This window comes from Ooceraea biroi, chromosome 6, assembly GCF_003672135.1.
Source record: "Ooceraea biroi isolate clonal line C1 chromosome 6, Obir_v5.4, whole genome shotgun sequence".
Classification (NCBI taxonomy): Eukaryota; Metazoa; Arthropoda; class Insecta; order Hymenoptera; family Formicidae; genus Ooceraea; species Ooceraea biroi.
This window is the reverse complement of record NC_039511.1, coordinates 12,710,600-12,724,129: the sequence shown is the minus strand read 5'-3', so window position 1 is coordinate 12,724,129 and position 13,530 is coordinate 12,710,600. Positions and strand designations below refer to the sequence as shown.

At 44.9% G+C, this 13,530-nt stretch overlaps 3 protein-coding genes across 6 annotated transcripts in view; 1 reads left to right on the top strand and 2 right to left on the bottom strand.

The window, feature by feature from the left end:
• LOC105276170 (protein neuralized) overlaps nucleotides 1-5,988 on the top strand; it is a 48,863-nt gene extending 42,875 nt beyond the window's left edge. For 3 of the 4 annotated variants that reach the window (XM_011333613.3, XM_011333576.3, XM_011333584.3), the window contains exons 2-4: nucleotides 98-264; nucleotides 943-1,511; nucleotides 1,952-3,086. In XM_011333613.3, coding sequence (XP_011331915.1) covers nucleotides 98-264; nucleotides 943-1,511; nucleotides 1,952-3,086 — 1,871 coding nt within the window. Of the gene's footprint in view, nucleotides 1-97; nucleotides 265-942; nucleotides 1,512-1,951 lie in introns of all 4 variants that reach the window. The other variant, XM_011333568.3, reaches the window with a different exon arrangement.
• On the bottom strand, nucleotides 4,617-7,928 carry LOC105276158 (tubulin alpha-2/alpha-4 chain). The gene is made up of 4 exons (XM_011333548.3): nucleotides 7,718-7,928; nucleotides 6,820-7,649; nucleotides 6,480-6,643; nucleotides 4,617-6,397 (listed from the first exon to the last, which is right to left on the bottom strand). Exons 1-4 carry the CDS (start codon nucleotides 7,890-7,892, stop codon nucleotides 6,271-6,273), a joined length of 1,296 nt encoding a protein of 431 aa, XP_011331850.1. The 5' UTR covers nucleotides 7,893-7,928; the 3' UTR covers nucleotides 4,617-6,270.
• A 485-nt stretch (nucleotides 7,929-8,413) lies between these two features.
• LOC105276150 (ras suppressor protein 1) lies at nucleotides 8,414-11,164 on the bottom strand. Its single transcript, XM_026970266.1, has 8 exons — nucleotides 11,002-11,164; nucleotides 10,400-10,450; nucleotides 10,178-10,298; nucleotides 9,980-10,098; nucleotides 9,807-9,889; nucleotides 9,606-9,720; nucleotides 9,394-9,526; nucleotides 8,414-9,176 (listed from the first exon to the last, which is right to left on the bottom strand). Exons 1-8 carry the CDS (start codon nucleotides 11,147-11,149, stop codon nucleotides 9,092-9,094), a joined length of 855 nt encoding a protein of 284 aa, XP_026826067.1. The 5' UTR covers nucleotides 11,150-11,164; the 3' UTR covers nucleotides 8,414-9,091.
• Nucleotides 11,165-13,530: the final 2,366 nt, after the last annotated feature.

The following is a 13,530-nucleotide window of genomic DNA, read 5'->3' as shown; positions in this document are numbered from 1 at the left end:
ACGATAAATCTGCTAGGATAATAGATAGATAATTACTATCTACACGGATATCCTGGATGCAACTCTCGCTATCAATGATCAACGTTCTCTGTTGCAGCGCCCAGATCTTCGAGCGCGGGTACCAACAATCTGCCGGCGTTGACGTTTCATCACGTGCACGGTGACAATATCAGGCTGTGTAATGGCTGCACAATCGCCAGGAGACACGAGAGCTTCTGCAAGGGTGTCACCTTTAGCGGCAGGCCCGTGCGAGTGGGCGAGAAGGTGAGTCCGATCGCAAGGCGGCCTTTAAATCATATTCGCCGCGGCGCCTGCCGATTGTGGGAAACCGCCGACTTGTTCCGCTCGAGAAACCGCCGTTTGCATTCCTAAGATATTATAAAACAAGTTGCCGCCGCCGCCACCGCGGCGACCATGAGCTGCGGATTTTTTACGTAGGTCGCTGTTTTGCATATCGTCCAAGTTAGAATTACAAGTTGCGGCGATGTCTGCAAACGAGCTTATCTCGCGTCCACTGTGTAGTTAGGTAACACGAGTGGATCGTATGACCACGCTAAACGGTAGTCTAAACGATTCTCAATGGAGTTGGCCGATCCGCTGGGATTTTCTACGAATACCTGCGAAGACCTGCTGCTAATAAGATGTGGGTGTCGCGTTTGATCGTTAAGCGTTCGAAACATGTTTTCGGTTTTCACACGGCGAATTAAAGATAGTCGCTTATGCGTGTGGTTGTGAAGCTACAATGACGTAGCACGTAGGACGTAATGAAGCGTAATTAATTCGCGAAGATGTCCCGGGTAAAACTCCATTTTAGGATCGTTCGATTGGCTGGTCTGTCGCAATTTCGTAACGTCTTGCCAGTCTTCTCCCCCCGTTTCGTGTAGATTCCACGGCTGAAAACTGCGAAAGAGCTCATTTTCTTCTTTACGGAACGATGCGTAGGTCTGCGTGAAGTTCCTGGAGATCTCCGACAACTGGAGCGGCGTGATTCGCTTCGGTTTCACCAGCAACGATCCGATCAATCTGCGAAACGGTCTACCTAGGTATGCCTGCCCGGATCTGACGAACAAGCCGGGCTACTGGGCTAAGGCCCTCGCCGAACGGTTCGCCGAGCGAGACACGGTGCTGTTTTACTACGTTACGTCGGCCGGCGATGTGCACTTTGGCATAAATGGCGAGGAGAAGGGCCTCTTCTTCAGCGGTGTCGAGACCCGGGGTCCGCTGTGGGCGATTATCGACGTCTACGGCAACAGCACGGCGATCGAGTTCGTCGATCCGAATCGCCAACACTTTAACAACATCCGGCGCGGCGCCGAGCACAGTAATGAAGACAATGCGCAGCACAGCAGGCACTCGGCCATGGATGATGCCAGCAACGCCGGCCGGGATGTCGAGAGGATCATCGTGCCATCCATGCAGAGCATGTCGATTCATCATGAACCCGATGTCGAACTACCCGGGCTCAGGTTTCAACCCTCTGGCATCATCTTTACTCCACTACCTTTCCACTCGTGAGTATATTCAGAGCTAGGCTGTCCTATACTCGGATTTCATTTATACCATCAAGGTCTAGTTACTATTTATGGAAAAGGTTTTTATATTCGTTGGCTGACTTTTTTAGCTTCGTCTAGTTTGTTTGGATTCGCTTAAGGCGTGATTGAAAAATAATAATTTAGGGCCAACTTGAAACGTGGCTCGCGCAATTGTTTTTCCCAATTAAAGTTAAATTAAATCAGCGGTATCTTTACATTCAGGGAAATTCACATGTGTGATATAACGCAAAAGTCGAAAGTAATCGGTCTAGAATAGAGATATCGCACTTAACGATCCGCTGCACCGTTCAGCCGCACAGAACTAATTCGCCGTCCACTTTTCACGGTTTCCCAAGACGCCCGTCATTAGTGAGCAAGCGAGCGCCGCCGAATAACCGCTTCCTGGTTTTCTTTCGCAGCACTCGGGGCAGGAACATCCGCTTCAGCAACCAGCAGTGCGTGGCGACGCGCACCGACACGGAATTCTGTCACGGCTACGCGTTCACGAGCCGGCCGTTGCTGCTGGGCGAGCGACTGGTCGTGCAGATCCTCTCGACGGAACCGATGTATGTCGGCGCCCTCGCCCTCGGTCTGACTTCATGCGACCCGGCGCGCCTCACGGCGGAAGATCTGCCGGATGACAGCGATCTACTGCTCGACCGTCCGGAATACTGGGTAGTTTCCAAAGATGTGGCGTCGAGTCCACAACCCGGCGATGAGATCGCCTTCACGGTCACGCACTACGGCGAAGTGCAGATGAGCAAGAACGGCGGGCAACCCAATGTCGTCATGCACGTCGATCAGAGTCTTCAACTGTGGGCGTTCGTTGACGCCTACGGTAGCACCCAACGGGTCAGAATGATGTCCAGCAGGCTGACCTCGCCACCCCGGCAGCGTCAGACCAATCCCTCATCAACCAACATCATGCAACAACAGCAGCAACAGCAACAGCAGCAGCACTCGAATCACAGTAACGCTGCAACAGAACTCTCCAGATTCTCCGAGATGGTACAGCTAAAACCGATCGTGGGCGGCGGCACCGTGCTCGTCGTGAATCTTCCACCCCAGGCCGGCTACACGACTTCCACACCACCCACGCCGCAGCCGATCTACGCGTCCGGGGCGCACAGGAACCCGCAGCCACCGCCACCGCAACCCGTACATCTCTCCGCGGCCGCATCGCCGGTCCCGCATCCCGGATCTTCCCGGCAGTCCTCACCACCACTGACCGGTACCATGGCAAGTACTGGTTCGTCCACATACGTCGATCCAGTTACCTATCAGAGTCTGGACAGCACCCTGACCTCGTCGCATTCAGCGGCGGCGTCGTCCCACCTGCAGCAGTGGAGCGAGAGCCTGCAACCGACGCTCTCTGGCCAACCGAGCGAGTGCTCCATCTGCTACGAGCGCAGCATCGACAGCGTACTCTACATGTGTGGCCATATGTGCATGTGCTACACCTGCGCGATCCAGCAGTGGCGCGGCAAGGGCGGCGGCCACTGCCCACTCTGCCGGGCGCAGATCCGCGATGTCATCCGTATTTACCGATCCTAAACGATCAGGGACTACGAGAAGGAAAGAGAAAGAGAGAGAGAAAGCGAAAGAGAGAAAAAAGTCAGAGTGCGGATGTGGTCTCGGTTGCCGCCGCCGCGTCCATCATCATTGTGCTTCCGTCGTCTTCATTCTCTTCCGTATCGAATCCACCGCGCTTGTCGCGTGTCTCTCTTGCGACTGTTGGAATGCAAAAGAATCAAAAACCGGAAGTCGCCATTTTCGCACTGCCGTATCTCTACTTCTATTATCGTAACGCCGGCAAGTTTTTCGGAAGATAAATTATGAGGTAGATAAACGGGGAAACCTCTTTTCCTCGATTTCAAGGTGCACGAAGTTTGAGCTCTGCACCAATCCGAAGACTGTGCTACATACATGATCAGGCAACTCACCACATGCCAATGAGACGACGCGTCGCTGTCAATTAACGTGTCAATAGGTGGACCATCACACAAAAGAGAGCAACGGTGCTTTCGAAATCGCGATCACTGCCATCGTTACCGATCAAGCGAGAACACGAAGATGATTCGCCGCGGATCAGAATGAATGACAGTGAGAGAAAGAGAAACACATACAAAAGCAGCCGTAGTTGTTCGAGTTTGCTTGTATAACGATATCCTGTCTGCCAGTCTGCTATTATATGAGTGAATGTGATGCATGTGTGAGTGTAGAATGTACGAATGCGTCATCGACAAAAGAGACAGATCAATCCTAGATATTTTCACAAACGACATAATCGTCACTACCATTACCAATAATTACTATTGCTCTGATCTATCTATTACTATTCTATCACTATTACTATTGTACTACTCTTCCAGCCTCTTTAATTATTACTTTATTATCTCGCTATTATTATTATTATTATTATTAATGTATTATATTGCTACATTATATTATTATTAGTTATTATATTTGTTCATTGTAACCGTCTCTAATTATTCGCGAGCAGCTTCGTTTTGTTACGACCGCTATTATTTTTACGATTTGCCGATTATTGTAATGGTTGGTGAATTAACATAGTCACTATCTCGTAGCGTGGTTATTATTTAATGGACTGTGTGATTTACGTAGCGCGAACTTTTCGATCAGACACCTGGGACATTTGGATAGCTCGTTTACGCTCCTTGTCGCTTTCACCCTCTTGTATAGGACGACCAGAGAACCCTCGTCTTATACTTGTCACGAGGTAAAATAGTTCGAGATCCACGATCGTTCTCTTTCGGTTACTTTCACTTAGGACGATTGAGCATGATTATCGTCGATACGTCAGGCGGGGTTTTACCAAAGATCCTAAGCATTTCCCGCCTGTTTGTTCAGGTTACTCACACTTCATGAACGTCCTAACGAGTATTTGCGCTCAGGTAGACCTGAGTCATTTCAACCTAATCTAGCGACAATCTTCGATGAAAATAATGTTGATCTTGTCAACAACATTGACAAATAATGATCAGTAAAAGACCTCCACTGTAAACGTTTTACAAGCGCATATCACATATGTGAAACAACGTAATCAAACAAAGAAACTGAACGTAATCGTTGCAAACTCTCGAAATAAAGCTCATTTTTGAATACTTTTCTAATATAGCCGGCCGAGTTTGGAACGATTAAGAAACAAAAGAAACTCATTTCAAACTCGGCCGCGAAACTTCGCGTAGCTTTACTTTCGTGCATCAGCGATTCGCGTTTACGCTTTGAAGAAACAAGAAAAGAATTAAAGACAAAGTGACATAGGTCCGGTGTGCCTCGTTCACATGCTCTTGCAAAGAACGTTTCATTTTAGGAGAGAGAGATTGTTCTAGACAAAGTTTGCCTCTGAATGCCTTCGCAAATACTAGTCTGCACAGTGTCCTTTAATTATTACGAGCGAGAACGTGGCTGTCCACTCCGCCGGTCTCGAGTATCAAAGAATCGTTCGCGTTTTATTTCGCGATTCGCCTCTCCAAGAGGACGATGGATTTTCCACAGTTGAGAGAAAACTTGGAAAGACGAAATGATTTTCGAGTCAAAGGAACGAGGGTATCTGGACCCTTCAAGGAATAAATTTTTAATGAGATGGAGCAAGAAGTATCATTCTCCTCTCGGATATAATAACGGATGCGCAATAAAGCGGTAGTGAAAATCTCTAGTCCAGCGAGCGGCAGGCTTATAGTCCCGCCAATCCCAAAAAAATGAGATAAAGCCTTCTTTCTTGTTTTCTTTTTCTTTTAAGTAAACGGAAGAGGAAGATAGAGATAAATGCAGGAAGAGAAGACCGAGAAGTTTTATAGATATGAGGAGAAAGAGAGGGGAAAAAGGTGCAAATTATTGCACGCGTATGCCAGTAAACAGCGCGTCCAAGATTTTATTAAAAGGATATAACGATAAGAATTATTATTACTGTATCGGTATGATATGACAGAAGAACTGTTCCAAAACATCGCTTCGTCAGCGATGATAAAGCGAGAAGAGAAAAGGAGGTAGAGTAAGAGAGATGCTTAATAATTACGATGAATGCTTATGATTATCGTTATCGTTATCGTTGTGATCAGCGTGATTAGTTGTCGCGTTATTCTGTCGTCAGCTTAGCCGTGCCTCGATCATCGCTCTACGTTTCCACTTTGATTTATTATCGCCCCTATTATTATCGTATAATCGTGACTAATGATTATTTAATTCGATACTATTCGCGAAATTATGTCGTTTTCTCTTCTTTTATCTTCACGATACCTTAAGTTTAAGTTTCAGATACCAGCGTGACACGCACAAAGGCAGAAAGCATTCGTGATTTTTACACTACACTTACACACGAAAAAATCCTACGTGCGACGTAAAGATGCGTAAAGATGCCGACGGAAATTTATACATATGTAATATAATTCGTGCAGCCATCGGCTGTTCTACACAATAAAAAGCCTGTAACATCTATGAACGCCGTTTTGTTCTTTGTTACCCGATCCCTCCGAAAAATGTCCAAGAATCTCTTTTAAAAGCAATTTGCAGAAATTCATATCAAAAAGTAAATGTCGTTTATTAAAAATCACACAAATGGACATGCCTACAAATTTAAAATAAAAACAATACATAAAACGTATACAAGAACATAACGAAAGGAATGTAAAAATCCTAAAAAAACGGTGCGAGCGAATAAAATGTTCATTTATCCCACTAAAGTGCATGCGATTAGTACTACGAGCTTCAGAGACAATTAAAATTCTTCTTCACCGGCGATCTCCAGAGAATCTGTGGCAACTTCCTGATAATCTTTCTCTAACACGGCCATATCTTCCCTAGCTTCGTTAAATTCGCTCTCGTCCATATTCTCAGCAACGTACCTGACAATGCGTTATTCTAATAAAATCAACTCTCGTTGACGTTTATCCTAATTCTGTAAAATAGAAAGTTACAAAATTTTACCAATGAACGAACGCTCGCTTGCTAAACATTAGATCGAACTTTCTATTCAGTCGATTCCACACCTCGGAAATGGCCGTGGTGTTCGCCAACATGACCATAGCCCTTTGAACCTTCGCCAAATCACCGCCTGGTACCACGGTTGGCGGTTGATAATTGATTCCTACCTGTTATATTCAAATTGCAAACTGATAAAATAACAATCGACGATAAAGAATTAGACTATAATCTACGAAATATTCTAAAGTCTAGATCCGCATTGTAAAAGAACAAATCGCTCAAAATTATGAATTACTGAAACCATTCCGCTAATAACGCAAAGAAATAACGTCAAAAGAATGACCTTGAAACCAGTCGGACACCAGTCGACGAATCGTATCGATCTCTTCGTCTTGATGGTCGCGATGGAGGCATTAACATCTTTTGGTACGACGTCACCCCTGTACAGCAGGCAGCAAGCCATGTACTTGCCATTTCGAGGATCACACTTGACCATCTGCATAGCCGGCTCGAAGCAGGCTGATGTGAGCTCCATCACAGTAAGCTGCTCGTGATATGCCTTCTCAATGGAAACGATGGGCGCGTAGGTCGTCAAGGGAAAGTGTATTCTGGGATAGGGCACGAGATTCGTCTGGAACTCGGCGAGGTCAATATTGAGAGCGCCATCGAATCTTAACGACGCTGTGATCGAGGAGACGATCTGGCCGATCAGTCGGTTCAGATTTGTGTATGTCGGCCGCTCAATATCGAGATTGCGCCTACAAACGTCATAGATTGCCTCATTGTCCACGAGGAACGTGCAATCTGAGTTCTCCAGAGTAGTGTGGGTCACCAGGATCGCGTTGTACGGCTCGACGACGGCGGTGGAGATTTGCGGTGACGGATATATGACAAACTCCAACTTTGCTTTCTTGCCATAGTCCATGGACAGCCGGTCCATCAGCAGACTGGCGAAGCCGGAACCGGTGCCGCCACCGAACGCGTGGAAGATGAGGAAGCCTTGCAGACCGCCACACGTATCGGCTATCTTGCGGATCCTGTTCAGCACGAGGTCGATGATCTCCTCGCCGAGCGTGTAGTGACCGCGCGCGTAGTTGTTTGCGGCATCTTCCTTACCCGAGATCAGCTGTTCGGGGTGGAACAGCTGATGGTACGTTCCCGTGCGTACCTCGTCTAAGAATCACCACGAATTGACGGAGCTTTTTGCTATCGTGGCGAGGATAAGAAAAGCACACGCTTACCTATCACTGTCGGCTCGAGATCGAGGAAGACAGCCCTAGGTACGTATTTTCCGCCGCCTGTTTCGCTGAAGAAGGTCTGGAAACCTTCGTCTCTCGTGCAGGTCTGCGGTGACAACATACCGTCCGGTTGTATGCCGTGTTCCAAGCAGTACAGCTCCCAACAGGCATTGCCCATCTGTACGCCTCCCTGGCCGATGTGTATCGAAAGTACCTCGCGCTAATCATTTCGATTAATCACCATTTCTCAGTTATTCCTAGCTATTTTTTTACAAAGCTTATCTTTTCTTTTCATCACAACAAGAAGTCCGAGACATTTCATGATATATAATTGATAATATAATTGATAATTTTTAGATTGCTATATGTGGAGAAGTAATTTAGCTGTATTTTTTATATTTACCATTTTGAAGACGTTAACTCGCGGCGGAAAGTGGGATAAACGAACAATATTGGCGAAAATGTTTAACACGATGATGACAATGACGACAAGATGAATGACAAGATGAACGATAAGATGAATGATGACAAGACGATCTGTTTCGCGATTCTGTTTCTGTTGCTTAGGGAAACGAAGGAATTTGTTGCAAAAATTTAGTAGACCTAGACTTCTAGGAAAAACCTTTTCTCTGTCACTAGATATGTTAATATATAAATTTACATTACTTTACAAAGAACGTTTTACTTAAATGATTAACATTTACCATACTAAAATAATTTATTTTTCTCAGAAAACATTTTTAAAACTATTTTAAGCTTAGTTGTATATCATTTATGTATGTCGCGTTATTCATAATAAATTTACAATGAATTATATAATTACACACTATACAAAATGCACAAAGGGTTGTTACCCCCGTTCCAAGTGCAGTTTTGACATGTGCATACAAGGACGAGGTGGCCGAGCGTGTTGGACTGCTAATCCAATGTGCTCTGCACCCATGTGCAACGTGCATGTGGGTTCGAATCCCATTCTCGTCAAATGAAATCTTTTTTGTTCTCTATTTTATTCTAAAAGTTGCGAATGTAAGAAATTCTTCTGATTATAAAGGTTCAGTTAAGTTGAACGTTATAAAAGGAACACAAAGAAGTAAAATAAAAGATATTTTTTGTATATATATATTTTTTTTGGAGTGTGATAATGTATATATACATATATATTAAATTAATAAAGAATTAAAAAATGTATAACAATAATAAAAGCGGTAAATCTCGTATTATTCTATCTCTAAAAGGCACCATTTATATAATTCTTGTAGATTTGTTAATTAGTATAGTATAAATAAAATTGGCAGTATATGATTTATAAAAATAATTTGCAATATTAGTTAATAAAAGCACTATTTTTGGTCAAGATTATGTGCAAATCGGAAGACATCAACGAGCACGTGAGATCTTCTTACTCTTATCGGTCTCGATGGGTGGTGGCGGGCCTTTGGCACTTTGGTGTCGATTGTAAACGCTGCAAAACAATGATAGTGTCGAAATATATATAATACTCAACACACTTTTCTATGAATAACTGCAGCCAACTAAACTTAAAACGACAGAAAAGAAAGCGGAAAGAATCTCGTGAAATACGAGATTCAGAATTTAAATCCCTTAAAAAATCGTAGAAAGAATTCTAATTTTTTAAAACTCGCTGCAACGCAGTCCCTAACAGCGACAAAGACACCTACTATCGATACGTTTCCGAGCGTAGATAATCCATGACGTGAGATATGCCCACTTGCAGCTGATCGCCGATTGGAGTAACCCACGGATTGAACTCCATGCGAAAGACCGCTTTGTTACTCACTAGATCCAAGTTCCCTGAAAGATGAATCATGCAGCACTCGTCTCTACCATCACTGCGATCAATTTGTCTCATCTATCGTTCCCTTCTATCTACCTATCTCGGGGGGTAACACGGTCAAACGGTTGCCCTGGATATGCAGCTCTCTGAGACGAGTCAGCTCTCCGATCTCTTTCGGCAATTCAATCAGATCGTTCTCCCTCAGTACCAGCTAAAACAGTGCAATCGTAAGACTCATCGCGAACTAGCCATTTCTCATAAATTTCAGTATGACTCCAAGAATCTTGAGAATCTTACAATTTGGAGATTTTTCAACTGGCCGATCTCAGGCGGCAGGTACTCGAAATCGTTGTCAGCCAAATAAAGTGCTCTTAGAGTCTCTAAAGACAAAAAGTGGATATGCGATTTGTGAGAAATGATTTGGAAGAACACACCGAGGCGCGTTAATCAACCTGACGATAGCAACTGACCCATCATGAAGAAGTTTCCGGGCAGATTCTTTTCGCTGAGATTGTTGTATGTCAAGTCCAATACCTCGAGGACCGGAAACGCGCCGAAGCCACGAGGGAGCACGTCCAACCGGTTCATTCTGTCGATTAAATATCACTTTCAGTCTTTAAGCCTCGGTCGCGATGCCGAGTTAAAAACGCCCTTTGAATCGTACTGACCCTACGTTCAGGATTCTCAGTTTCGGCATTTGCGACAGAGATATAGGCAGCTCGGTGATGTGATTGTTGAACAGATTCAGTATTTCTAGGTTGACTAGATTGGCAAGACCCGGCGGCACCGCTGTATACCGGAAACCACAATTGTTGAAGTTGAATTTCCACTTAAACGTGCCGCGAACATATTGTCGCGCAAAATTACATGAAGAGAGCACTGGTGCTTACCTTGAATCTTATTGTGACTTAGAGTCAGTCTCGTTACATTAATCATGTTCACTGAAACATAGTAGAGCGAAAATGCCTCATTTCATCTTCGACTCATGACGGTTCCAAAGAATTATCTCTATATAATATTTATTTATAATATTACGTATCATTAATTTATTATTAAATTGTTCCAAGAAAAGTGTTACTATTTCTATCTCTATTATCCAAAATCGTGCATTTGGCGAAAAAGTAATTCATATTAGAAGAAGGCCACGGTATTATACATTGCCTTCATTTTACATTTATGTATTTTACAATTTATATTTATGCATTTGCATCTAAATACACCAAAGTGCATAAACTCTAAAACCCGTGTTTGCGCGTCGCGACACATTTATCGCACGCGTGCATTGTCCACGGTTTATTGTTGCGCTTTGCATGAAACGCCAAGAAGCGTCAAATTCAAAGGGGAGCGCGTGCGCGCCGGCACGCCCACGTGACTCGCACAGATGGCCGCGCAGCGGATCGCCGGACCAGCGCGGAACCAGCCGCGACAAGTTGCCTAATTTGGCGATCCGCGACGCGCGACGCGCGCGCGCAAGGGTGTGGATGAGACTCACGTAATCCCGGCATCTCCTCGAACGTCGCGATACCCTTGTCCGCGAGATCCAGCTCGGGATTCTGGATCTCCCGGGCCTCGTCCAGCACCTTCTTCGCCTTCGACATCTTCCCCGCAGGAATACACGACACTGGCGCAGCCTGATTCATTGCGCGCGCAATCGCCCCGTGAATATACGTCAGAGAGCACCAACAGTACCGCACCAAGCGTGCGCGTGAATATACTTGTGGTTGCGCGCTACTCCGGCGCACTCTTCGCCGTCGGCTCCGACCGACCGATGCAACCGATCCCGTGCACGTCAGATGGCGGTTCCTGTACCTCATCCGACCCAGCTTCAGCGTTATCTCCTACTTGACATTATTTCTTTTTTTTTTAATTATTAACGTTCAATTTCCTGTTAATACGTCTCTCTTAAAGGTGATACGAATGAGTCTGAAGCCTCTTTTAGAGTAGATGTTTTTGTCAGTGAAGTTTGTTTAAACTTTTCCGCATTTTTTGCCCCACGATAGAATGATCTTTCATTGCAATTGCTCGATATGTGAAGAAAATAATTTTAAATGAGGGTTTTGAAAGCTCAGAGAAACGAAAGAATAGTGCCATTGCAAAAACTTTCTTTCATGTTGATCGATTTCTCCATAATTCGTTAGAAAATTCAGCAACGAATTATTAAGTAGCATCTCTACGTGCATTGGTTCACGTCACATTAATAAAGCGCACGTTATTAAAGATAAGATTGCAAGATAAGCCACGGAAGACGATGGCAGAATTTTTAAAGCTCGCTTCAGTAATGTTCCCAATTTTTGCAGCACGCAGGATCTTGTCGCGGTTGAAATCGGAGCGCTGCGGCGATCCGCGATCACCAGCATCAAAGATAATAAGTAAGAAAAAAAGAGAGAAATTCTGGTGGCTTTACGGATTACCACGCATCAGATGCACTCATACATCTGAAATAAATCCGGATTTTATCAAATATCTTCGGATCACGCTAAAACTGGTCAAAACTCAATGTACCTTGTCAAGTTTCTTAATTGATCAATTTAGAAAAGAGCCATGCTTAACGTTGTCATATTTTTATTACACATTAGCTACCCTTTTCTTCCTTATTTCCTGTTTTCTTTTGATAATATTTATAATAAGCTTTTGCCATGGGAAAAGGGGAATTAATACAGATTGCAAACTTTAATACTAATTCGTGCTGTCGAAACAATCACATTCAAAATATCCCTTCGCTGACAATTCGCTGCTTTCGCCCTCTTGAAGAATCATTTCGCTGCTTCAAGGAGAAATCCGAGTGCAAAGTGCACAACATCATCGCATCAACATTCTCCCGCACGCTGGAGTGTCTAACAACTTAACTTATTGAGAGGATCACGGTACGCGTTTCCGAAAACTATAAATATCTCGACGATGACGATGATCTGGCGGACGGCTGCAGCCGTTTCCTCCACGTGTCCGGCGTCGTTTTCTCCGTTATCGGCAGGCGGCCGCGGTAACAGGGGCACGCTAAAAGTATGAGAGAGGAGAGTGTGGCGCCAAACAGCACCCGAGGGCTCGTAAGGTTAGCGACCTTGGCACGTACGTAAAGGCAAAGGACAGAACAAGCCGCGCGAGCGCGCGTCGGCGGAGTTGGGGCGCCCACCTCTTCGAATATAGGAAATAGTAGCATTTCATTTCTAGTTTGTAGTAACAATAGGTTCGTTTGTATTTTAAAAATTATAGCGCTTTAAAGAAAATGCACTAGATGCTTGGCACCCAACTTTAACGATACAGTAATTTCGACGATGATCGCGTAGCGAGTAAAGCGGAAAGCAACACACCGCAAAAGAATTTAGTCGATATGTGTATCGATTTAGCATCATTTCTAATGGGATCGTACTGCAATTACTTTCCTTCACGGTTGCAAATTCAAATTTGCAAAATGCTAATTCCTTCCGCTAGCATAATTTGTTAACGGCGCAACTGCGAACGAAACTATTGTTACCGCCAGCAACTACAAGCGAAATGCTATTATTTCGTGTATTCGGAACTTGAAAATCTTCAAAGTGGTGGGCAGAGTTCGCATACGTGTCCGCTCATCCATCATTGCTATCCGGCAATCAGTGCCAAGCAACATTATCGGTCAATTTACTGACGCCGTGACCGGTCTCGCGGCGCGCCACGCCGCGGAAAAAGCAAATCTCGTTACCGCAACGAGAGGAGAGCCAATCGCCTTTCCAAACGTAACGCAATGCTCGTAGCGCACTACGCGCCGCTGTCCTCCATACAGCGCGCCTTTTATAACGAGCGTGCGCGGATTGCAGCACTTGTTACCCGTGGCGAATTCGCGGGTTTAATTAGAACGCGGAGGATCTCGCAGAATCCAGAAATTCAGGATCTTCAAGCGGCTGAGACCGCATTCTGACTTCCAGGCCTGCCTTGATGAAGAGAGCCATTAAGCAATCGCGTTTATTTATAAAAAAAAGAAGCGAAGAAAAAAAAGATTAGATCGTTCATTTTACAGTCGAGGCTTCCTCATGAAAAATCGCTGGTC